At 55.4% G+C, this 25,120-nt stretch overlaps 1 protein-coding gene across 2 annotated transcripts in view; it reads right to left on the bottom strand.

Annotated features, from left to right (window-relative positions):
• TJP3 (tight junction protein 3) overlaps nt 1-25,120 on the bottom strand; it is a 63,386-nt gene that overhangs the window by 9,509 nt on the left and 28,757 nt on the right. Inside the window, exons 2-11 of one of the 2 annotated variants that reach the window (XM_030540700.1) lie at nt 14,267-14,323; nt 13,698-13,822; nt 12,934-13,036; nt 11,090-11,576; nt 10,396-10,499; nt 4,454-4,616; nt 3,723-3,813; nt 2,266-2,330; nt 1,289-1,367; nt 692-848 (exon numbers count right to left, since the gene is read on the bottom strand). In XM_030540700.1, coding sequence (XP_030396560.1) covers nt 692-848; nt 1,289-1,367; nt 2,266-2,330; nt 3,723-3,813; nt 4,454-4,616; nt 10,396-10,499; nt 11,090-11,576; nt 12,934-13,036; nt 13,698-13,822; nt 14,267-14,314 — 1,422 coding nt within the window. In that variant the 5' untranslated portion in view covers nt 14,315-14,323. Of the gene's footprint in view, nt 1-691; nt 849-1,288; nt 1,368-2,265; nt 2,331-3,722; nt 3,814-4,453; nt 4,617-10,395; nt 10,500-11,089; nt 11,577-12,933; nt 13,074-13,697; nt 13,823-14,266; nt 14,324-25,120 lie in introns of those variants that run through there. The other variant, XM_030540701.1, reaches the window with a different exon arrangement.

Below are 25,120 nucleotides of genomic sequence, written 5' to 3'. Positions count from 1 at the left end.
CGGTTTGTTGTGAACAGGCATTCTGGGATACCTCCTAATACCCTGGGGGCCAATAAAAGCACTTTTGGTGACCACACTTGACGAGCAGCACTGCATCACCAGCGCTGCAATCGTTACACCCCAAGCAGACCAGGTGTACAGCCAGCGCTGCAGCCAGGGAGTTGCAGCGCTGGCTGTGCTTTGCAAGTGTGGACACAGAGTAAATTGCAGCGCTGTAACCCCATCACCAATGCTGCAACTCTCCAGTGTAGCCATACCCGAAGTGCTCACAGCCAGGAGACGTACGCTCCTGGCTGGGGCAGGGCTGGACTAGAGGCTGGGAGAAGCATGTCCAGTGTTGTCTCCCAGGATTAGCTGCGAGCAGGGTGGCTCTTGGCTCCATTTGTGGGTGACTCTCCACACAGGACAAGGCCCCTTAGCTGGGGTGCAGGGCTGCTGGGAGTGAGGGGGTATGAGGGGCTAGAGATGATCACGTCGTGTAGCAAGTGAGAGCTCGGGACATCCCAGACCATAGGGAGCTGAGCCAAGAAACAATCCCGGGATTTTGGGCTCCCCTGCCCTTCCCAGGCTCCGCTACTTCCCAAGAGCCGCACTGGCCGAGGACCCCCCCTTGCGCAGGGAGTCTCAGGGACCCAGCACCACTTTCATTCCAGACACTCTCCCTCCTCTGCCCCCTCGTTTGCGGTGGTACCTGCAGAACCTGATCCCCCTCTTTGATCCCCTGGCCGGCCGCGGGGCTCCCCTCCTGCACGCCTGCCACAAAGATGCCCACGTCATTGCCGCCAGCCAGCCGCAGCCCGATGCTCTTGGCCTTCACAAAGCGCACGATCTTGGCGTCCGGGCTGTACCTGCACAGGGAAGAACCGGAGCGTGAGCTTGGAGCAGTGGAGTCAGCGCTGCCGTTGGAGCAGTCGGGTTCCAGCAGCTCATCATCCCCAGCCAGCACGGGAGGGCTCGAGGGCACTTCCCCCCCCCACACACGAGAGATTCGCCCTCAGCTCCTCCTACCTGCTCTACTCTGTGCTGGCTCCATTGCAGCCTCATGAGCTCACCCCCTGCCGAGAGCCCTCTCCTTTGGCTTCAGAGCTCTTCTTAAACCCGCCTATTTCCAATCGCCTCCCTGTGTGGCTTCTCCCCAGGCTCTCGCTCAGGACTGCACTGCACTGCGTCTGGGCAGGGCCTTCCTCTGTCTGCACAGCATCTCCGCCATACCCGCGCCTAGACACAGCTCCCTTCCCCAGCTAGCCAGGAGGTCTCCGAGCCTGGGGAGCACACGGCAGCAGCTTACCCATCCTCCTCGCTGGCTCTGGCTGCAGGGTGGCCGTGAGAGATGCTGGAGCCACTCTCCTCAGGGGGCTCCTGGGGATCTGAAGTGGGAGAGGGTGGGGTAAGGTGGAGCAGCCCTGGACAGTCAAACTGCTTTGAGGGCTGCAGGAGGGACTTTGCTGGGGCAGCGGGGTTGGAAACAGGGAGTTTCTCAACAGCAAAGAGCCCACTGACTGCCTGGGGGTGGTGTGTGGCACAGTGCTCCAGAGATGCCTTATGAAGATGGGGACGTCCATGCTGCTGACTTCAGAGCTGCAGGCAACACCCCCAGAGAGCAGCGCGCCCTTGTGCAGGGGCTCGAGAGCAAAGGACGCCGCAGGGGGAGACGCACACAGGCCATCGGAGCGCCGAGACTACACAAGGCTGCTGCCAGAACACAGCCGCTTGCCCTGCCTGGCCCGGCTGGGAGCTCTGCCCACTGTCTGTTCAGAGCCTGGCCTCACGTATGGGAAGTCAGCGCTGGTGAGTGGCCCCTACCGACAGCCTCGGAGACTGACGGCCTCTGCTCCACCACAGAACCGGGGCAGCACAGAGAGCAGCTGGGTAGGCACCCTCTCCCCCCAGCTGCCATTCACCCCCTAGACCTCCAACGGATCTTCAGCCGTGCCCGGAGAGGCCTCCTCTCCAGACAAGCGAGGAGATCGGTTTCCAGGGCCCCCCTCAGTCCTGGCCCCTCCGCTTAGCTGGACAGCCGGACTTCCAGTGACTCCTACCCACCCTGGTGGTTCCTGCCATGAAGACACCTGAGTGCCAGGAACCAGATGGACACATCAGCCCATTCCTAACACGCAATGGGCCACTACCCTGCTGGTGGGGCGTGAAGAAGCAGCAGCCTGCAGGGGAGAGGCTGCCCAGCCCCAGTCTCCAGAGCAGGACAGGCTGGACTCAGCCTTGAGGTTCCCTGCCTAGCCCAGAGGAGACCCAATAGCCAGGACTCACCTGGGACAGGAGCATCGTTCTCCTGTACAGTCACTGCCGGCTCCCTGCGGAGCTGTCTCCCCTCCCTAGAGCGAAGAGAGGATGAGAGTTAAGCAGGACTGGGCACTTCACCACCCCAAACGGGAGCTTTGTCTGAAGGAGCCAGGGTCGATCTCAGCTCCTCCTACCCGACCTGCTCCACGCTGGCTCCATCGCAGCCCCATGAGCTCAGGGAAGGGGGCCCTGGTCCCATTCAGAGAGTCCTTTCCCGCAGCCCCCAGAAGCAGCAGCCCCTTGCCTGGAGGCACAGGGACATCCCGGGACTCGCACTCATTGGGCTGCCTGGTTTGGCCCTGCTCCTGGAGCTCCCCTTCCCGCCGCAGCAAGTGGGGGGAACAGAGCTGAGGGGACTGGAGCTGCTCAGTGGATGCCAGCTGGAGGAGTGCGCTGCAGCTGGGTGCCGGCAGTGCTTGTGGGGTTAGGGCCCGTTGTACTGGGCACTGCGAGCACACTGCACATGCACAGCACACGCGCACATACTCCCTGCTCCACGAAACGTGCAGTCTATGCCACAGGGCCTGGCTCTTCACCAGCTGGCAGCCCACTCTGCCAGGCTGCCATCCCCTGGGAAGTGCTGTTCTCTGGGGCGCAAGCCCCGCTCAGCTCTGCAGGGGCAGAGCTCTGGTGGCTCATAGCCCCCAGACTCCTCTCTGACAAGCCACAGACCAGTTGCCGGCTGGATCAGGCAGGGAGATGCCCATGCTGCCCCTGCTGTCTCCTCCCATGTGTCATCACCTGCCTCGCTTTGCCACACGGAGCAGGCTTCAGCAGGCACCTGCTCCAGCCCCTCCCTCATCCACAAAGGAGCCCTTAGAGAGGCGCCATCCGCAGGGGCAGTCCTGGCCAGGGACAGAACAGCGACTGCCAAGCAGTGTAATGCCCCATGGTGCAGATGGCCCGTGCTGCCGTTCTCTGGCCCTGTGAAGTCAGAGGCTACTGACGGTTACAAGATGGGCCCCCACTCAGACCCCCTGGGAACTCCGCGTAGGCTGCTCCAGCTGAAGAGGGAACATTACCTTGAAAACTGGGCGAGGTTTGCGGTGCAGGTCAAAGATGGGGAGGTCGCCTTTAAACTAGACTCAGGGCCCAGCTCCACATGACCTTACTAATGGCGCCACTCGGCACTGGCTCCTGGGCGCAGCGAGGACTCGTACACTCGCGTTATCCAGGTTGCAGAGGGGAGAGGGGGACAGGCAGAGAGCAGCACCCGAGTCAATCAGCGTCAGAGCCATGTCGATCCACAACCCCAACCCGGGGCCATCTCTCAGGGGTCTGACGGTGTCTCAGGACGAGGCGGCTGCTGGGGAACACAGCCGGGGCAGAAGGGGAGCGGCCCCTCCGCCCAGGGTAGCACAGCGAGGGTCTGATGACTCAAAGGGGGGGCGGGAGAGGGGAAGAGGAAGAGACAAGTGGCTTACGATAGCGAGTTCGTCCTGGAGGCCTCTGGGGCCCGCTGGGGGCTCTGTGCTGGGGGCGGGTCGGACAGTTCGGAACCAATGTCGGAGATGTCTAGAGCACAAAGGGGGGAAGAGAAGAGCGCAGTAGAGCCAGGCACACCAGGGCACAGGTTCATTTCCCTCCTCAGCTCTATGGCAGTGGTAGGGCGCGAGACCCGCTGAGCCATCGGAGGCTGGGGAAGGACTGGAGGACTCTTGCTGTCTGATGCACCGAGACAACAATGGCTTGGAGGCAACAGACCAAGTGCTCAGAGCCCACTGCCCTGCCCTTCACTCGAGAACACCGGCGAGTCTGTCGCGTGCCGCTCCACTGCTGACCTCCCTAGACGCCCAGTGGCAGCGCCTGGCTTGCCCCGCCAGCTGGCCCAGCACCGAGCAGATCTGGCAGAAACCCAGCTCTCGCTGGACTAGGGTGCACCGAGCCCACTGCATAGGCCGTTGCCGGAGGAGTCTGCCTTTTGCAGAGGCTCCCAAGCAGTAACTACCCCGCAGAGTCCAACAGCCAGAGCACCAGGGCAGTTAGGTCACCGGGACCTCTGAATTCAGAACTTGCGGCTGCCCTGGCGTGTTCTCCCCCTCCCCAGCATTGAGCATGGTACTGCCACGCTGCCTGTAGCCAAGTCAGCCACAGAACACGAGCGTCCCGGCTCCTTCCACCTGGAGGCTCCCCGGGCCCTCGTGACTCTGCTCACCATCCAGCCGCGAGCTGTCGCTGTCGCTGTCCCTCACTTGGGGGATGTTGACCAGGAACTGCCGGTTGTCCCGGAACACGAGCAGCCTCAGCGTCCCCTCTGACCTTTCAATCAGCCTGCGGGTGTCAGCCAGAGACATGTTCTCGCTGGTGACACCATTAATCTAGCCAGAGGGCAGAGAGAGGGGGCGGAGGATTACAGAGCTGCCAAGCACCACGCTCAGGGGGAGGCTGCAGCCTTTTCTGGGGCTGGGCACAGCCGAGAGCAGGGGGGTAGCGAAAACGGAGTAAGTCCGGATCCGCCACCCCCCTGCCCCAGCTAATCTAAAAATCACGCTGGGGAGTGCAGCACCGAGTCAGTCACACTCCCACATGCCCGCCAGCGTGCCTCATATCCGAGCGCCCAACAGGAGGGGTGGGACTGTTGATTTAACGGGCAGGGCCAAGGCTGGCTCTGGTCCCCATAGCTACCCTGCTGCAATCAGGAAAGGCATTCCTTTGGACAATGCAGGCAGGGACAGAGCCCAGCAAGTCCTCGTGGGAATTGGAACAAGGAGTTTAATCATGCTGTGCACACCTACAAGCACAGCTCAGCGAGGAACAGCAGGCCTGTTATCAACAATACTCCCCATTACTACAGAGAGGGGTTTTCAGCCAGAGATTTCAAAGCACTTTCCAACCGCGGTGGGCAACATCATAAGCTCTTAGATAGATGGGAAGCTGAGCCGGGAAGGGAGGTATATGGTTGGAGTGTGAGCACACGTGCACGCACGCACGCACGCGCACACACACTCTCTCTCTCTCTCCCTCTGTCCCCAAACCACCTGCTGATGAGTGGGTGGAAGGATCTCTCACCGCAGAAAGACCCCTGACTATGTACATAAGAACGGCCACACTGGGTCAGACCAAAGGTCCATCTAGCCCAGAGTCTGCCAAGAGGGGTCAGTGCCAGGTGCCCCAGAGGGAATGAACAGAACAGACAATCATCAAGTGATCCATCCCATCCCCCATCCCCAGCTTCTGAACAGAAGTGAGAACAGACAACTAGCACCATGTTTAGAAAGTTCCCCAGACAAGCAGCACCTCCTGATGTGCCCAGCCTGTGAAACACACTTGCAAATCGACTTTAATTATAGTCGTCTGTTCTGACCCTCTCGCCGGGGCCTCTTGAACAAATCCACTTCAGCTTCTGTATTTTTATGCATTAAAACATAAAATCATCGCCCCCCCCATCCCACCCCACTACACAGACACCCCCACAAAAAAAGCATCAGTGATGTCCTCGTTTGCAGAGATCAAGTCTGGCTGGGAGGGGGCAGGGACCATTAAATGAACTGGTTAGTAAAATGTTCACCTTGACAAGCTCTGCTGAGATAAAACCCATCTGTGCCTTTTCACCACTCAGCCAGCTAGCTAAGTAACTCCATGTTAAACACAAACCTTGTCTGCATAGGTGCCGACTGTGTGGGTGCTCCAGCCAAGCAGCACCCATGGAAAAAAATTAGTGGGTGCTTAGCACCTGCTAGCTCCCTGCCAGTGCTTCCCGTTCACCAATTGCCCCACCAATCAACTCCTCCCCTCCCTCCCAGCACCTCCTGCTCACCCCGCCATGATCAGCTGTTCTGCAATTTGCAGGAGGCGCTTGGGGGACAGAGGAAGGAGTGGGGATGGGGCACACACAGGGGACGGGATGGAAATGGGCAGGAAGAGGTGGGGTGGGGGTGGAGCAGGGGTGGGAAGAGGGGTGGGGGGGGTGGGGGCAGGAAAGGGGTTGGGGCTTGCGGGAACGAGTCAGATGGGGGTGGGGGTTTGAGCATCCATGGGGCCCAGAGGAAGCCAGTACCTGTGCTTGTCTGCACAGACAAGGCCAGAGGGTTGCTTTGGCCAGGAGAAAGGACCTTAGATTGGGTTCTTTGCGTGCACTTGTCTTGCACTGTAACCGATGAACACTCACCTCTGCTCAGGTTTTCAGGGGCCAAACTCCACCCTGGGGCAGGCTGGCTACCGCATTCCCCGTTTGTGTGAGGACTCAGTTCCTCCAGACAGGATGATGCAGGCGCTGATGGCAGCTCTGTGGCTAACGCTGCCCCAGGCCCTTCCTTTCAACTATCTCCTTCTGATCCCTCTGGAATACTTTTTGGAATGATTTGAAATGATAAATTTGGCACGTTTGGAATTTTCTATGGTGATTTGGGGTTTAAATGAGGTGTTAAATGGCGGTTTTCCAGCTGGCACGTACACACACAGCACCATGTCGCTACAGTGGTTAGGAACAGATACACAGCGATGCTGGTACAAGCCCTCAGTGTGGGTGCAGTTATTCTGGCACTGAGGTGCATGTGGCAATAAATGACACGAGTTGCTGTGTCCACACTAGGGACTGTGCCATTAACTACCTCCCAACCCTACCAAAACACTTCTGTTGGTAAAAGACGATCTAGTCCCCAAAACAAAGAAACCCTCCCAAAACACCCAAACCCACAACACCTGCTCCAGCTGTTCAGACAGAGGATGTGTCTTTTTCGGAGCTCTGTGGGTTCCAAGCCATGGTGCAGACCCTTCAGAATGCACCACACAGCACGGAATTCATGCCATTTAGTAAAAAGAGACATTTCAATCTCAGACACACAGGCCTGGAAGGGCCCTCGAGAGGTCTCTAGTCCAGTCTCCTGCACCGAGGCAGGGACAAGTATTATCTAGACCACTCCTGACAGGGGTTTGTCCAACCTGCTCTTAAAAAGATCCAGAGATGGAGATTCCACACCCTCCTCAGGTAACTTGTTGCAGTGCTTAGCCACCCTCACAGTTAGGGGCTTTTTCCTAATGTCCAACCAAAATTTCCCTTGCTGCAATTTAAGCCCAGTGCTTCTTGTTCTGTCCTCAGTGGATGAGAAGAACAATTTATCCTTCTCCTCTTCAGAGCAACCCTTTACATACTTGACGACTGCTATGTCCCTCCTCAGTCTTCCCTTCTCCAGATTACACAAACCCAACCTTTTCCAATCTTTCTTCCTAGCTTGTCTTTTCTAGACCTGTCACCATTTTTGTTGCTCTCTTCTGGACTTTCTCCAGTGTCCCCCCCCCCCACCTTCCTAAGGTGTGGGGCCCGGAGCTGGACCCAGTACTCCAGCTGAGGTCTTAGATGAAAAAAACATCTAACATCAGTGATCAAAATTAAGGCTGCCCAGAGCAAAGGGGTGAAAACAGCAGAGGTGTCTGTGCAGACCAATAAACACAACAGAGTTTTGAGCACAGCATTATAACAGGAGGTTCTGAGCATGAAACGCTCACAAGAGCGAGTGTCAGTCACAACAAAGGAGAGACAGAAGGTTTAAGAGGCTCCTCTGAAGTCCTCTTTGGAGATCCAACAACACGCAGGCTTTGTCTGGGCTAAGATAGATCACGTTAGCTAGCCCAACCTAACGAAAGCAACCTAATAACCCCGTAAAGTCCCAGGCTAGACAAAGCCATAATGGCTGAACCAGCAACCAGAGAGGTGAGAAAAGGGCCTGGGAGAGAAGGATCAGGAGAACAAAAGGACAAGAGGAGCCACAAGAGCAGACGCAATAGCCCAGCTCCTCGCTGGCCCCGACAGGCTCCATCCTCGCGTCCCAGAATGGCAGGTCTGAGCCCACGGCCCCACGGTTACAATGGGGCAGAGTGGAGAGTAGCCGCCTCCCTTTGTTCTGGGGGGAACGCTAAGGAGGAGAGTCTCAGAGACCAGAGGATACCTGGGAGCAGGCAGGCGTCGCGGACAGTCCTTCCGGGGGCAGGGACCAACTGAGGAGGCTTTGCCCCATCTCTGTGCTGGGGCTGGCAAGAGGAAGATCAATGCAGGGATAGGTTAGAACAGCTCAAGCACGGCCCTAAGTTGTGCCTCCTCCTCCGCTCCCACCTTCCCTGGCCTCCCAGACCTGAAGAAGAGCCAAGCCTCGTGTGAGCTCTCAAGCTGCTTTCGTCCACCGACAGAAGTTGGCCCAATAGACGAGATTCCCTCCCCCTCCTTGTGTCTCTAATAGCCGCCAAGGGCATTCCCCCAGCAGAGAATGGCTGGGGGTGAAGTGCCATTTAGTAAAACTAGCTGTTGCTCCCATCCCCTCCCAACTGCCCCCTGGGGGGGGGGGGGGAGCTGGCTCCACCCACATTGGGTGTGGGAGGTGAACTGGATAATCTTATGGAACAAGAAATTACTTAGAAACTTTCAGAGCGAGAAGAGACAGGGAGCAAACGCTGTAATTTAAACATTAAAATACAGAAACTCAAACCTCAAAACACCCACCCACCACACCCTGCTGTCCTGCGCAATGTGACCTGTTTCTCACACAAAACTGGGAAATTCAGTGTGAAACTGTTTATCAGCACCCGCTCACACACCCACAGCTACTCACAAAGACACACATTGTCCACTCCTCTGCAATGCAACCATGGTCACACCCAGGCAGCCTGAATTCTCCCAAGGCGGGAGGAGGAATACACACATCTCCTGGCCAGGAAAGAGCCCAGAGTAATCGACGTGCCAGAGAGCCCCACCCCCACGCCACTGTGTCACATGGCCTTGACCAGCTAAACCAAGTCATCAGCCAAAAAAAGTATGTAACTTTGGAGCCAATGAGCAAACCATCGATTACCTGTTAATATCAAATAAACAGGCACAGGACATTGTGGAAAATTTGCATGTAATAACTTCCTGGAGGTGGAGATCTCAGTAATAAAAAGTCAGAAATTAAGTTCTCCTCCCATAATATGCTACAAAATCAAACCAACTGATCAGCTGACAAGTATCGGTTCATATCTACAGCTCAATGCTCTCAGGTAAGTGACATCACTCATCATTATACATCGATTGCTCATCTTCAGCTCTCACAGAACATGAACTACACAGCTCCAAGCGCCACGCGCTGTCAGAAATAAATCCCAGTAACGTTACTCCAATTGTCAGCTCTTTGGGGCAGGATCTGGTCTGGGTTTGTCCAGCACCTAGTGCCTGGGCCACGACTAGGCTCCTTGGTGCTATGGCAAGACACACAATCAGCAGGCTAGACTCCGAACTGCAAATGAGAGAGTGTCCAAGTAGAATTGATTTGCTTGGGGAACAGAGTGTGAGTTTGAGCGTTCTTGCTGATAGAACCATCGAAATGTTGGGTTGGAAGGGACCTTCAAAGGCAATCAAATCCAGATCCCTGCACTGAGGCAGGACCAGTAAATCTAGGCCACCCCTGACAGGGTTTGTCCAGCCTGGTCTTACAATCCTCCAGTGACAGGGATTCCACAGCCCCCCGGGAAGCCTGTTCCAGAGTTTCGCTACCCTGAGGGTTAGAGAGTTTTCTCTAACGTCTAACCTAAATCTTCCTTGCTGCAGATTTAGCCCATTACTTCTTGTCTTCCCCTCAAAGGACATGGAAACCAGTTGATCACCTCCCTCTCTGTAACAGCCCTTGACGTATTTGGAGACTGATCAGGTCCCGGCTCCGTCTTCTGTTCTCAAGCCGTGGGGTTGTGTGTCCATGTTTCACCCTATATTTCCTAAGGCTGGGGGAGCCTGATTAACTTTTACTGGCTCTCCCCCACCGATTTTTAATATTGGTCCATTGAACCACATGGCAGCAACGCCCAAGTCACGAGCAGATTGGAGAGGAGTTTCTGCTGTTGCATCTGCACCGAGGAAAGGAACCTGTTGTGACGGTGGGGGTCAAAACAGCCCCCTTCAAGTGATGCTGAAGACAGTTACCCCGTCTACACTGGCAGGGCAGACATTTCAAAGCCATTCTGGGGCCGGCAGAAGTAGTTTAACATCTGTTATTAAAACAGCCTCATCTTCCTAGTGCAGAGAGCTACCGAGAATCTCAAGACCACAGGGCCCAGGGACAGCATCAGACCCTACACTGAAACCCAGCATCAGGAACAAACTGATGAGTGCACCAACCCTTAAAGACCTCTGCCTACCTTTAAAATGAGGTCCCCCTCGTGCAGCGAGCTGTTCTTTGCAGCCAAGCCTGTCTCCGTTATGTGTTTGATAAAGATCTGGCTTCCCAGCTTCAAGCCGTATTCTGCGCCACAGGGGAGAGAGAGAGAGAGAGAGAGAGAGACAAGTCAGCTTCAGGGAATGGAACTAGAGAAATACCAGATCTGGGGTATCAGGGAGACAGGTCCTCGCTAGGAGCCCATAGTACCCAGTGGGAACCCTTGCCCTCCCCTACGGCTCCAGCTGTCATGTTAGCCAGGTCATAAACGCCAGTCGCTCAGGCCTCGAGCGCATACACAAACTGCACCCAGTTAACTGGTTCAGCTTCTAAACTGATTTTGTTAACTCAGTGCAATGTGGCCACAGACCCAGTGTGTGTCGAAGTGAAGCTACTGCTTTGCCTCAGAGGGGATGCCTTGTGGGGTGGAACCTTCCTGTTCCACCCCACAAGGCATCCCCTCCGGGGCAAAGCAGTGAAGACAACAGCCAGTGAAACGCATGCACCACTGCTCAGCTCGCTGGTGGTAAAGGCCCTTCATCTCTGAGCCCCCGAAGTCATCCTGTTCTGTCCCTCCCGCACGCCGGGCAGCCTCCACCAGACTGTGCAGTGAAGAAGGATGGTTCATTCATGCTGGAGGGTGTTGGTGGGGAGAGAACGGGGAAGCTGCCTCTTACCATCGCCTTCTTTCTGCTTCACCAGAACCGAGCGGATGGGTTTCATTGGAACCTCCTGGCGCGGCAGTCTCTTGAATCCAGACACTAGCGCAAGCCCATTGGCATCCTCTTCGTGGCCATAGCCATTGGTGGAGTGTTGTCTATGGTAACTCTGCCTTTCAGAGCCGCTGTCCTGGCTCCGCCTTCTGCTTCCGGACACCTGCCTTCGATTGTCACTTTTCACCCGAGAGTGGCCGGAGCTCCTCTCACTGGAGGAGTCTCCGTCGTAGCCTCTACTGTAATCCACGTCATCCTGAGGCTGGCTCCTGTTGTAACCGTCGTACCGGTACCCTTTCCCGGTGCTTCGCGGCGATGGCTCCTCTCCCTGGCCCCCGGACTCCTCATCAGAATCGTATCGGACGGTGTTGGGAGAGTGCAAGGAGTCGCTGGATAGTGGCTGGCTGGTTTTGGTTACAGGAAGCTGAATTTTCTTTGGTCTCTTCACTGTCTGCAGGAGAGAAGGAAGAAGAATTGGTTGGCAAATGACACATACTCTGCTAGACACAAACAGCACTCCCGAAAGAGCCACCACTGACTTCAGAGCACTTCACAGAGGGAGAAGAGTGTCATTATCAGATGGGGAAAGCCACGGCATAGAGACAAGATGTTATTTGCCCAAGGCCTCGTAGCAAATCAGAAGAGCCCCCTGGTTTCTATGCTAGAAAGCTGTAGCCCTTTAACTAGGCTGGCACCGGGTTAGTGCCCCTCACGAGGACGCTGTTATGCTGATAGAAAGGTGCTTTGTACGAGTGCAGCGAAGGGAAATAACTCTACCGGGACAAGGCACCTTTATATTAAGTTATATTAAATTTCCACTACACGCGTCTGACAAAGTGGGTATTCACCCCTGAAAGCTCATGCTCCAATACGTCTGTTAGTCTAGAAGGTGCCACAGGGCTCTCTGTCGCTTCTTATATTGATGGAGCTGCAGCCTCACTGGGGCTTAGCCTGGTGTAACTATTTCAGTGATCACACCCCGAGCCAAAATAGTTCTACCGGTAAAACTGAAGGGAAGATCAGCCCCACGAGTCTCTTCCTCGAAGTCCTAAGCGTGTGCGTTGGAGGCGACTCATTATGCCAACTAATGGGATCCAGACTGTTCCACGGTTCAACAGGCACAGAAAAAAGGAGATGAGCAAAGGAGGAGCTGTGTTGTTTCAGATTAAACACAGAGGGGACAGGACATAGAGTGGCAGGGTTGGAAGGGACCTCAAGAGGTATCTAGTCCAACCCCCTGCTCAAAGCAGGACCAATCCCTAGACAGATTTTTGCTCCAGTTCCCTAAATGGCCTCCTCAAGGATTGAACTCACAACCCTGGGTTTAGCAGGCCAATGCTCAAACCATTGAGCTATCCCTCCCCCGATACTTGTTTGTTTCTCTGGGCACATAGGGGGCCTTTGGGCCGGCACTGGAGGACCAGCAGGTCTCGAGTGGAGCAAGCCTGCGTCTACACTGCAGAGCGGTGGTGTTAGCAGCTGACAAGTTGTATGAACTCGAGCATTAGCCTGCACTGACTTAGGCTTTAGCTTATACCCTGTCATGGGCCAGACAACTGGAGTTAGTAGCATCATCACAGTCGAGTTAAGAACAGAGTGTGGGAACGGGACTCAAGCCCAGGCACATCAAATGTTCTCACTGGAATTAACTGTGCTGGGGAGTTGCAGCCAGCTCCATGAGGGCTGCGTTTAACCCAAGGACAGACAAGTGGAACAGGAAAACTTGCCCCACATCAAGGCTTTACATTGGACCCATTACCTCTCCTCCCACCCAAGCCAAGTCACCCCCTCCCGGGCAGGACGCTTACGATGTTGGCTAACTTGCCACAGGTTTTGAGCGTCTGGATGGCAAAGGAGGAGGACACGTTCTCCATGGAAAGGCCGTTCACCATCACAATGTGATCTCTCATCCTGGAAAGGAAAGACTCAGGTCAGGCAGATCCCTTGCCTGGGAACAAAGGAGAGTGTGATAAGGCTCCCGAGTGGCTAGGAGCAGCCTCTTAGCCTAGGCAAACACCTCTGCCATGACAGCCTAACCCACGCTTCACCCCCGGGGAGCATGTTCATTTGCAGGTCCCACCCAGAAACGGCAGGACACCCTCCCAGGTTCAAAGTCCCCATGTGCTTCAGTCTGCACCCCCCACTGGCCTCTTCCTTCCCCAACTCCACCCCCGAGTCTGCCTCCTGACACTAGGTCAGGAGCCAGCAGCTGGGAAGGCAGGTCCCCTCAGGACGCTAGTGCACCAGGGACCTTCCGAGCAGCTGCTAACTCTCCTCTTCCTTCCACACTAGTGACCCCCCAGCAGACGCTCCTCCCAACCCCCACGAGGCATGTTCTGAGCATATGACTGGAGCCAGGACCTCCCAGGTTCTATCTGACTCCCTCTCCAACCTTCAGCCAATCATGCCCCTCTTTGTGCCTCAGTTTCCCCAAGTGTTTGAAGTGTTGCTTCCTCTCCTGGGTAGAGGGGGGCCCGGATCCAAGACACCCCCAAACTTGGGGAAGTTTGGATCCTCTCTTTGCTCACAACTCTTTCCTCAGTGAATCCTTCCGGCCCCGTCTGCCACTCACTGGAGCCTGCCATCTGCTGGTCCGCCGGGTACCACATCTGAGACAACGACAGAGGGGTCCCCAGCCAAGCCGCTGGGACGGTCCCTGCCTCCTGAGATGGCGATGCCAAAGCCCCTTCGAGGGTCCTAGTGCGACAGATACATACAAGGTCAGGCTCTGCACAGAGGATGCCGGCTGCAAATGGAAGAGGGGCGGGTACGGGGGGCAGGCAGGCAGGCATTTCTGAGTGGCTGCTAAGCATCGCTAATGGCACTGCTATAAGTCGCTTGCCTGGCAGGCCAGTCGCGTCGCTGCCATGAACGGCGGGATCCAGCTGGCACAATACCACAAGGGGGGCTGCTTGGCCCTGGCCAGAGACTTCTAGGGTCACCCCAGCTGGTTTGCGCTGCCAGGCTCGGCTGGCGTTAGCAGGACCCCACTGGGAACAGCTCATGCTGCCAGGAGCCCAGTCACATCAGAAGGCAGAGGGCCCCATTCAGGAAGCTTGGCTGAACCGTAGTGTCGCCACCCACGATTAAAGGCCCAATACCCACCGTGCCAGATGGAGACTGCACAGTGCACAAGCTCACCTTGCTCAGCGTCACAGTGTGCTGCTCCCAGATGACCATCTCCTCCATGGCTGTAACCTGGGAGCCCGGGGGGAAAGGATGGTCAATTAACAAAATCAGATTGTTGCCCCAGTCTCCAGAGAATGGGGAGGGGTGGCCAATTTGCTCCTGTCACTTCTCTAGACCCCAGAGATCCGGGCATACTACAAATCACTCTGCAAAGAAACAAGCTGCCTTTTTCCTAACGAGGTAACATGTCCTCCTCCCACCTAAACCCACCCTTTAAATAACAGACTTGCCTCTGCAGCTGCAGAGAGAGCATCTCCCATTAAGGGTGTGTCCAGGCCACTGGGGCTAAATGCGCTGCAAACAGACAGCAGCTCTCAGCAGAGAGGTCACCAGCAGGCTCATCTGAATGCAATGAGATCGAATGAAGCCAGGGAGGCAGTGTGAGTAATAGTTACAGCAAGAGACTGAAATACTGTAAATCACGTCATTAACCCGCGCCTCGGTTTCCCCAAACTGAACAGGGATTATAACAGTCTACATCAACAGGGGATTAGGGAGCTTTCTTGATGTTTTTCGAGCTTTTAGGGAGAAAGCTTCATCATTAACTTCTGGAACCTGATGCCCATAATGGTTCTGTTTAAAAGGGCCCAGTTTAGTCTGTGTTGTGGATTACACCTGCTGAGACAGACTCAGGATTAGAGTCCTGCAAATCTGGATTTTCCATCAGAAGGGAACAGTGGGAGCGGAGAAAGAAAACTGAAGGAGGAAAGAGACCAGCAAATTCCACCAGGACTGTGTCTACTTATTGTGAAAATCAGCCTTGCCTCCCCTGAGCCAGCAGCTGCACAAGATACTCAGTTATTTTACACGCAGGTCCATGATTTGAACATGTCAATTCAAATTAGGAAGAAGAATCCAGTTTCTGCAAGTCAGCCAACATGCCTGGCCCTCTGGCTGTTCCCACTGGATGGTTGCCTATCAAAAGACAACAATAAGTGCTAATACCACCTTTTCCATTCACAGAGCTCACTACTACTAGTGATATCACCAGTCACAGCTGGGGAAGCTGAAGTGCAGGGCAGAGATGTGACTAACGCCAGAGCACATGGAGTGATGGAGCCCGGCACAGAACCTAGCCCCATACCCTGGCCCCATGGAACAGTGCTCCAGCATGGTATTAAGCAGCGGGAGGAGGCCAGTGATCCAAGAACCGGTAAGAGCAGAAGCTGCATGATTACTTATTGCTAAACAATTCATGCGGGCACTTGAGAATGAAGCTGTGCCACTCCGAGGAGGCAATGCGAGCGACTAGCTAGCAGAGCACACGGTGGGTGCCACTCCTTGCTATCCCTGCTCATGCCTCCCCTTCGTTCCTACAGAGGGTCTTAAACACTCCAGCCCAGCAAGCTGAGTCCCTGGAGGAGGCAAGTGAGGCTGGCACGGCGCGAAGAGCACGGCACACCCTGACCACCTCCACGGCCTGCCCTCTGGGGAGCTGGAGAACCAGACAGGGGCTTGTTCTGAGTCAGTCGGCTGCCAAATGCTGGAGAAGACGCAGTATACCCCGCAACTGTCCCAGTTAGGAACCCAGCTCAGGGGGATGAAGCAGCATCAGAGCCCAAGGCAGGTGACACGTGAGTCACCTCACCAGCCTTTCCTCTCTGGGGATTCAAGTGCAATCGTCTGCAATACACGTCCACGTGGAAGCAGAGGGGCTTCTAGCCAAAATTAAACACCTGCCTTCCAGGGACAGAGCGACTAGGAGTCAAAGACCCACAAATGCTGTGCTTGCAGTTATGGTAACCCATGGAGTTTAGAAACACTCTATGTTATGAGCCTCACCAATCGGGTTACTGCAGACCTCCTCTTTGGCCTGCCCAGGGGTCAGACCGCCCCAGAGACAGTCCACCAGCTTACACACGTGTCCATGACTTTAAAGTATCTATTCAAATTAGGGAAGGGAATCTAGTTTATCTACAGGTCAGCCAATCTGCAAGGACAGACGACAGTTCCTACTACATGTCGGTCTACCAAAGAACAACATATGATGAGCACTGGTACAACATTTAATAACCTATAATTTACCATTTCACAATATATAGTAAGTGCTTATACAGCAATTTCCAATCAGAGACTTTAATAATAATAAATAATAATAATATCACCCGTTTACAGATGGGGAAACTGAGGCACAGAGCACTGAAGCGACTGATCCCAAAGCACATGGAGTGACAGAGCCAGGAACAGAACTCAGGTCCCATACGCTAGCCCCTGCTCCCCAGCGCACTGATGCACAATTAAGCAGGGTGAGGTCTGTGGTCCAAGAAAGGGAAAAGCAGAAGCCTGCATGTTCTCAGCCTGGTTTCAAGTACTGAGCAGACAGTAGATTCTGAGTGAGCAGGCTATGTGCCAAGGTCATTAGGCACCTGCAGTCTCAAAACCATGCAGGTCAGACCTTGATGGACAGCCTGGTGTCTGAGAGGTAGGAAAGGATCAGCAATCAATCAAGTAACCCAGACCATACCTCCTCCGAGGGTAGGACCGTCTGTCAGGAGGCCGGAGACCAGATAAGCAGGGGGCGCTGCAGGTCAGGACAGAGCTGGGGTATATTGGCAGAGCTGTGTGGAAAATGCTCTCTCATTGTGCCAGCTCCAGCCGCCACCAACCCCACCAGCCCCCACCCCACCAATCCAAAGGGGTGAAGTCTAGAGACCTCCCAGTCCCTGCTCCCCTCAGCAGCAGTTTTTTGAACAGGAGGCACCACCCTCCCAGCACCTTTGTCCCCTCAGTGAAAAAAACACCAGCATAATCACCTGGGACTGGTCACATTTCAGTGACTACCAAGGCCCTGACTCTGCCCCAGGTTGGGTTGCCAACCCTCCAGGACTGGCATGGAGTTTCCAGGAATTAAAGATTATGTCATGTGATGAAATCTCCAGGAATACATCCAACCAAAATTGGCAACCCCAGCCCCAGGACTGCGTCAGTGGAATTACACCAACACCAAACCAGAGTAAGAGTGGAGGCTCAGGCCTGAAAGCCCTTATCAGTGTCGAGAAAACCATTCACAAACAACTCCCCAACCCAAGCAGATCAGCTGGGCTGAACCATCTCTCAGCTGAAAACCTATCTGTTGGCAGGACAAGAGGCATGCCACAACCCAAGAGGAGAAATCCTGAGCAGGAAAGACATCCAGATGCCTAAAGAAGGGAACAGCCAAACCATGGTGTAAACCAAAAGGACAGGTGGACAAAAAAGTCTCCAGGAACTGGAGAGAGGGTTTGAAATCCACAAGCTGCAGAGACTGATCAAGCCAGTGATTCCCAGGCCTGGATCATCTTGCTTCCTTCTGCAGAGCTAGGATCTTCAATAGTGAACAGACCAGGCCCTGCAGTTGCTGCACTGAAGGGAACAAGCCATATTTAAAAATACCCCAAAAGTTTGAAGGAGCTCTGAACTTATTATGCATCAGGTGGAATCCCTAGGTTCAGCAGACAGAGCATTCCCCCCAGCACAGGATTTCTCAGAACAGCTGGTGTATCAAAGTAGTAAACACAATGTGACAAGAAAGCAAAATACATTACCACCCAAGTCTGGTTATGCCTGAAATATCAATGTTTGCAGGTTACAGCAGGAGAAGGGATAGGATGGTGCAGCTCCATGCAGAGCATATCTGAACCATTCACAATGCCAGTCCGGGTCCCGTGAGGTCAACGGGGGTTTTGCCATTGACTTTAACAGGAGCAGGATAGGCTGTGTGCAGACTCTCCTCACAAACATCCTGATGTTTGCATCTCCCTCCCTCTTGAACTATGGTGCTGGTTCAGATCTCAGCCAGGCTGGGAGTGAGCAAAAGCTGCTGCCATTGGCTGGGAGAAGATTGCTTTCTTAGCCAAGAATTGCTGTCCTTTGAACAGGCTGCTGTGGAACTGGAGCAAGGTAAACCCCATTTCTCCCTTCACATTGTTCCCCTGTCCCACGACAGCTGTTACCGCGCCCTCGCAAAGCTACTGCCCCAGGAGCTCCTTCACCGAACGTGCACAGCTGCTGGGGAAAGAGACTTGCCTGAAATCTTACAGCCATATTCCACAGAGCCCCAGGCTGCTGGCTGCTCCCATGGGCAGGGCTGGCCCTGGGGATGAAAGGGTGCAGGAGCTGCCAGTAGCAAGGGAGACGATCTATGCGGTGCAGGTGTGCAAAGGCCGAGAGATTCTTTGGTCAGCTGCAAGGTTCAGGCACTTTACAATCTGCTCTTCCTTCTCCCAAGGAGATGGGGGCTTACGCCTGCTGCTCCGCCTCCTTCCCTGTTCCTCGGCCCGCCTCCTGTTGACACAGCCAGGTGTGGGACACACCTATGCCAAGAGACCAGGCTGACATGCGCTCAGGTGCTCTGCAGGTAGCCAGCTGCCCTGTGTCGCAGCCAGTCTCCTGCCTGCACTTCGATCTCATCTGGCACAAGACTCCAGGCCAGGATTTCCTGGCAGCTGGCCCAGGGGAACAGAGCTGCAGGAGATTAGGTGCAGGCATGACACAGGTAAGAGGCATGACACAGATTCCAGCTGCCCTGCCCAGGGAGCCTCTCTGCGCTCTTGGGAGGAAGGGGAATGCCGAGCAGAGTGGTTCTGCCGCCCCACCATCACATTAATGATAAAAGAACAGGAGTACTTGTGGCACCTTAGAGACTAACAAATTTATTTCAGCATAAGCTTTTGTGGGCTACAGCCCACTTCATCAGATGCATAGAATGGAACACACAGATTGGAGATATCCACAAGAGAATGATTCCCCGTCACTATCACATGGATTTGTGCTAGATGAGATTTAATGGCACCAGGACTCCAGGGTTCCGAGAGTGATGGGAGCTCCTGGTAAAGCCAGGGGGCAGGGGGTCTGTCTGCACAGTGAAATGTAGGCCTGGGCTCACCTGCTGCAGCTGGCTTGACTCCAGCTAACTCCAGGAGCAGCAGTGAAGACAGCACAGCCTGGGCACCAGAGCAGGCAGTACAAGCCCAGCACAGGCTCTGGCTCCGTACTGGGCTCACTAGCCCGCTCTGAAGCCTTCCTGCTTTGTTACTGGAGCTGGCTGAATTCGAGCTCGCTCAGGTAGGTGAGCCTGTGCCCAGCTTTCACTGCATAAGCAGACCCAGAGTCAGGACTCCTGGGTTCCTTCTCCAGACACTGACTCTGCAATGCTTTGGGCAAGTCATCTCAGTTTCCCCATTTGTAAAATGGGACCCCTAATCCTCATGCTATGTCAGGCCTGCACAACTCGTAAGATGGCAAGGCCCATATTACTCCAAAGAAAACAGCTGAGGGCCGAACCCCTCCGGCTCTGCCGACACCCCCCCCCCCGAGTGCCGCCAAGCCCCCCCGAAACAACACCACCACCCCCAGCACCGCCCACCCCGTGGAAACAAACCCTCCTTCCCTAGCGCCATCTCACCGAAACAGAAGTATTGAACCTTGGTAATATCTTATAGCGGGCCCCTGAGGTAGTATTATTAAGGTGTAAGAAAAATGTCTTTTTGCTCGAAGTAGAATAAGATCTTCCCCTGACTTTGTAATCAATTGCCCTGTTAAATGAATGAGGTGGGACTGAGGAAGGCGTGGAAGGCAGCACCTCCAGACAGCTGCAACCCTTGGAGAGGGGCTGGGAGCCGGATCAGATCAGTACAACAGGTCAGCCACTGACCCCTCGCTCGCCTCCTCAGCCTCCGCCACTGCCCACCCGCCCGCTTGCCTCCTCACCCCCTGCTACTGCCCACTCGCCTCCTCAGCCCCCCACCCCCCCGGCTCGCCTCCTCACCTCCCGCCACTGCTCACCCGCCCACTCGCCTCCTCAGCCCCCCACCTCCCCCAGCTCGCCTCCTCACCCCCCGCCACTGCCAACCCGCCCACTCGCTTCCTCAGCCCCCAACCCCTCCGGCTCGCCTCCTCACCTCCCACCATTGCCCACCCGCCCACTTGCCTCCTCAGCCCCCTACTCCCCCTGGCTCACCTCCTTACCCCCCCGCCACTGCCCGCCCACTCACCTCCTCAGCCCCCTACTCCCCCGGCTCGCCTCCTCAGCCCCCGCCACTGCCCACCCCCCCGGCTCGCCTCCTCAGCCCCCCACCCCTCCCGGCTCACCTCCTCACCCCCCGCCACTGCCAACCCGCCCACTCGCTTCCTCAGCCCCCCACCCCCCCGGCTCGCCTCCTCACCTCCTGCCATTGCCCACCCACCCACTTGCCTCCTCACCCCCTGCTACTGCCCACCCGCCCACTTGCCTCCTCAGCCCCCTACTCCCCCTGGCTCACCTCCTCACCCCCCCGCCACTGCCCGCCCACTCACCTCCTCAGCCCCCTACTCCCCCCGGCTCGCCTCCTCAGCCCCCGCCACTGCCCACCCCCCCGGCTCGCCTCCTCAGCCCCCCAACCCTCCCGGCTCACCTCCTCACCCCCCGCCACTGCCCACCCACCCGCCTCCTCAGCCCCCTACTCCCACCGGCTCGCCTCCCCACCCCCCACCACTGCCCACCCCTCCCGGCTCGCCTCCTCAGCCCCCACTCCCCCGCTTGCTTCCTCAGCCCCCCACCACTGCCCACCTGCCTCTTCAGCCCCCCTCCCTCACCTGCCACTTGCCTACTCACCCCCCACGGGCTGCACAGTGAGCCCACCCACTATACACAGTACTGCAGTATCCCCCAGAGGCATGGCCAGGATCACATTAATGCTCATTAACAGGAGTAAGCTACTGTGCCCTCCCAGCAGAAGGGAGCTATCCAAGCACCAAGCATCCGTATCCTTCTGGCGAGGGGGGCCCGGTGGCTCAACCCAGGCTGCATCCTCACACGTTTCGCAGCATGGACCACACCTTGGCTGGTGGACACCTCCCCTCCTATTCGTGATCACGAGCCATCTGTCTTGCCATTCATGCGCATGTGGCCTCACTTCCCTGTGGCAAATGACAGCGATTTGGAAAGTATCCCGGATATTTTAGGGTTTGTTGATGCATTTTAGCAACTGGAAACATGGAGAAGCTGGTTCCATGGGACCTCTCTACAGACTGCAGTTTGGGAGCGGCTAGATTAGCTCACCTCCCCTGTAGCCTCCCAGGATGTTCCTTTATCTCTGGCTTTAGCTGGCCAAAAAATGGCAAGGTGCATAAGGAACCGAGCTGGTGGTGATTTTCTGTGTCAGGCTGAGCGCTGCAGGACACCTGCAGGATTCCTCTCTCTCCTGTGCAGCTTCATTTGACATCCTACACTCAGCACCTTGTTTGCCGCACGCAGAGGGCAGCACAGGGATCTGGGCTTTTGCCTCCGTTCGCAGTAACTCTGCTCTTTGCTTTGCATCTTTTTGAAACCTTGCCACAAACATTTACATTTGGAAAAGGCAACAGGAGAATCCTGGCACTGGGCACAGGATGGCAAACAGCCCCATGGCCAGCCCAGAGTTTAAAGGGAACCGTCCTAACACGTTCTCCTCTATTTAGGTTCTTATACCAGGCTCATCACCACAGGATCTGGGCACCTTCAAGTCATGCATTAAGCAACGTGACTAACAGCTGTCATGTGTTTGTTCTCTCCTCCTCTCCCCAGGGGCAGAAGGGTGTGCAGTGGAGTGTTTTGTTGTGGGTAATTTCCACACACGCACGCATGCTCTTGGTGCAGAAGGTGAGGAGATTTGTGATGGTCATTAGCTCCGTAAGCCCAGGGGGAGTGGGACTCGAGTCAGCTCGCCTGTGTCAGGGAACCCTGGGCTTGAGTGTCCACACTGCATTTTAATCCTAGGCTAAGGGTTGTCTAATCTGTGGTCAGACCAAGTGCTCTGGCATCCACATTGCGGTGCACAGGCCCAAGTCAAAGAAAACATGTGCCTAGTGCCCCCACCCCCTACCAGTGTTGACACTCTAGCCCAAGGGTGGGCAAACTACAGGCCGGATCCTGCCCACCAGCTATTTTAAGCTGGCCCTCGAGCTCCCGTTGGGGAGCGGAGTCTAGGGCTTGCCCCGCTCTGATGCTCCAGCTGGGGCACAGAGTCAGAGGCCACTCCACACAGTTCCCGGAAGTAGCGGCACAGACCTGCTCCAGCGCTCCAGCTGGGGAGCAGGGTTGGGGGAGCTCCACACAGCTCCTACACGTAGGGACAGCCAGGGGACTCTGCTCCGCATGCTGCCCCTGCCCCAAGCACTGCCCCCGTGGCTCCCATTGGCCAGGAACTGCAGACAGGGCAACATGCAGAGCTGCCTGGATGCGCCTCCGCGTAGGAGCCGGAGCAAGGACATGATGCTGCTTCCGAGAACCACTTGAGGTAAGCACTGCCAAGAGCCTGCAATCCTGAGCCTCCTCCTGCGCCCCACTCCTGCCCTCTGAACCTCTCGATCCCAGCCCAGAGCCCTCTCCTGCGCACCAAACCCCTCATCCCCAACCCCACCCCAGAGCCTGCATCCCCAGCCTGATCCCTCAAACCCCCTCCCCGCCGTGCCCCACTCCCCTGGCCAGAGCTCTCTCCCACACCCTGAATTCTTCATTTCTGGTCCCACCCTGGAGCCTCACCCACTCCCACATGCCAACGCCAATTTTGTGAGCATTCATGGCCCACCATACAATTTCCATTCCCAGATGTGGCCCTCAGGCCAAAAGGTTTGCCCACCCCTGCTCTAGCCTTAGGACACGGTGCACTGGGGGAAACGCTACTGCCCCCCGGTTTCCTAACTGTGCCGATGCATGGATGGAACTCAGGCTCCCATGAGATGCGTTAGTACCCAAACCACACAATGACTGGTGGCTGTCTCTGTAGAACGACTGCAGCTTGAGAAGACTAATACTGTCATCTAATCGGAGAACAGGGCTCTCCAGCTCGAGGCAGGGAAATGCCCGTGTGCGCCTGGTCTGAGAAGAATTAGGACATCAGGCTCCAGGGCCATCAAACTATTACAGTGAAACTCTGCAATTCTTCACTTGTAACCTGGGCTGTTCAGTGAAGGGGTTTGGTTGGTTTTTTAATTTATTTTTGTCTGTCTGAAGTTTGACATAAAATGTAGTTTTCAGAGGAAACACACACACACACACCCCATTCCAGGGCTTGGTGTGTGGTGTGCACTGTGCTCTAGCAACCCCTCCTTATCCGTGCTCCCACCGCACTCCAGGAGGCAGAGATAAGGGAGTGCTGGGAGGCTGTACAGAAGTTTTGGGGCTGGCTCCCACTCGCCGCCCTGACAGTACACGCTGCCTGGGTGCCTCTGCACACGCAGCCACTGGGAGAGCGGCCTGGGGCTGGGGATAAGGGTCAGAATGGAGCAGAGACCAAGCGCTGCCCTGCAGGGTGGGGGAGCAGCATGGCCAGAGGAGGGATGACCCCCAACATCTGGGAGCCACCTTCCACTTGTCAGCTTTGCTCCCTGCCCTGGCAAGCTCTGTGCAGCAGCGAGGAGGAGCCAGAGCAGCAGCTGCTGCCTCCGCTGCGTGCTCGGCCAGGCAGTAATGGCACTTGTGGCCGCTGCACTGGCTGCCTGCAGCGCTGCTTCTCTGGGACCTGAGTCTAGGTGAGGCTGCGTGCACACAGGAAAGCAATAGGACTCAGACCCTAAGACCCAGCTTAACACAGGCATGGGCCCTCCAGCCCTGCAGGTTCCTGGGACCCTGGCTCTGAGCCCTAGGTTACGGCATTTGCAGTGTGGACTCAAGGTGGGTTTGGCTTGAGCCCGAGCTCACACTGCTGTGTACAATTACCCTAAGCTCCATCTCTTAGACATGGCCAATTCCTCTGCTTGTCTCTGAAAGCGGTCAGAACCGGATGCTTCAGAGGAAGGTGCAAGAAACCCCTGCCCCGAGGGGAAGTTCATCCCTAACACCCTGTGAGGGATCACTGATCTTGCATCCCTGCCCACGGATACTCGGGCCATGACCACCACCCGACAGCTCACCGGAGTAACCAGAAAAGGGAACCAGCAAGGTGCTAGCTAGCAGAGGGTCCCGCCCCCAAAGCTCCCGATTGGGGGAACATCCAGTGCCCCGATTGGCTGAGGAGCTCTATATAAACCAGGAAATGACAGAGACTGAACAACTAGAGCAGTGGTCCCCAAACTTTGACAGCCTGTGAACCCCTTTCACTAAAATGTCAAGTCTCGCAAACCCCCTCCTAAAAATGAATATTTCCAGGGATTTTCTCGTTCAGGGTCCCTGAGTATAAATTATAAAAGCAGTGATCTTGGAAATATAAAATTTGTTTTATGACATGCGTATTACATACTAATTATTAGTAAGTGTCCCTGGCCTCTGGTTGCCAGAAGCTGGGAATGAGCGATAGGGGATGGATCACTTGATGATTCCCTGCTCTGTTCATTCCCTCTGGGGCACCTGGCACTGGGCACTGTCGGTAGACAGGATACTGGGCTAGATGGACCTTTGGTCTGACCCAGTAGGGCCATTCTTATGTTCTTATTTATCATTACAGTATTTTTATTACATTATGAAAATGGCAACAGTCTTCCAAGATCTCACTTTTGTAGCTTATCACTTTGAATAAGCCTGTTATAAGACAAGGCTCCTATGTTTCATCAAAGACTATCAGATGTGAAACAGCAGGAAGGTATTTTAGAAGCCAACTCAAAGAGTTCCTCCTACACAAGCATTCAGGTCTTGAGCGGTCCAGACAAACAATGCACGTTACAACAAAGCTTAAACTTGTTCATCATAATAATTTTAAAAACAATACTAGCTGCCTATTTAATTTTAAAAACAGCAAAAAATATCCACCTCCCTTTCAATTTCTTTTAAGGAGTCTTGAAGTTTAAATCTCCTCAGTGTGATAGATATGCTTGCTTTGATCTGCTTAGCTCTTGGAAGTCCATGCTGCCTGGGGTTCCTAGGGACAGCTCTGT

This window comes from Gopherus evgoodei, chromosome 22 (assembly GCF_007399415.2).
Source record: "Gopherus evgoodei ecotype Sinaloan lineage chromosome 22, rGopEvg1_v1.p, whole genome shotgun sequence".
NCBI lineage: Eukaryota > Metazoa > Chordata > Testudines > Testudinidae > Gopherus > Gopherus evgoodei.
The sequence above is the reverse complement of the archived record's forward strand: the minus strand, read 5'-3'. Positions and strand labels throughout refer to the sequence as shown.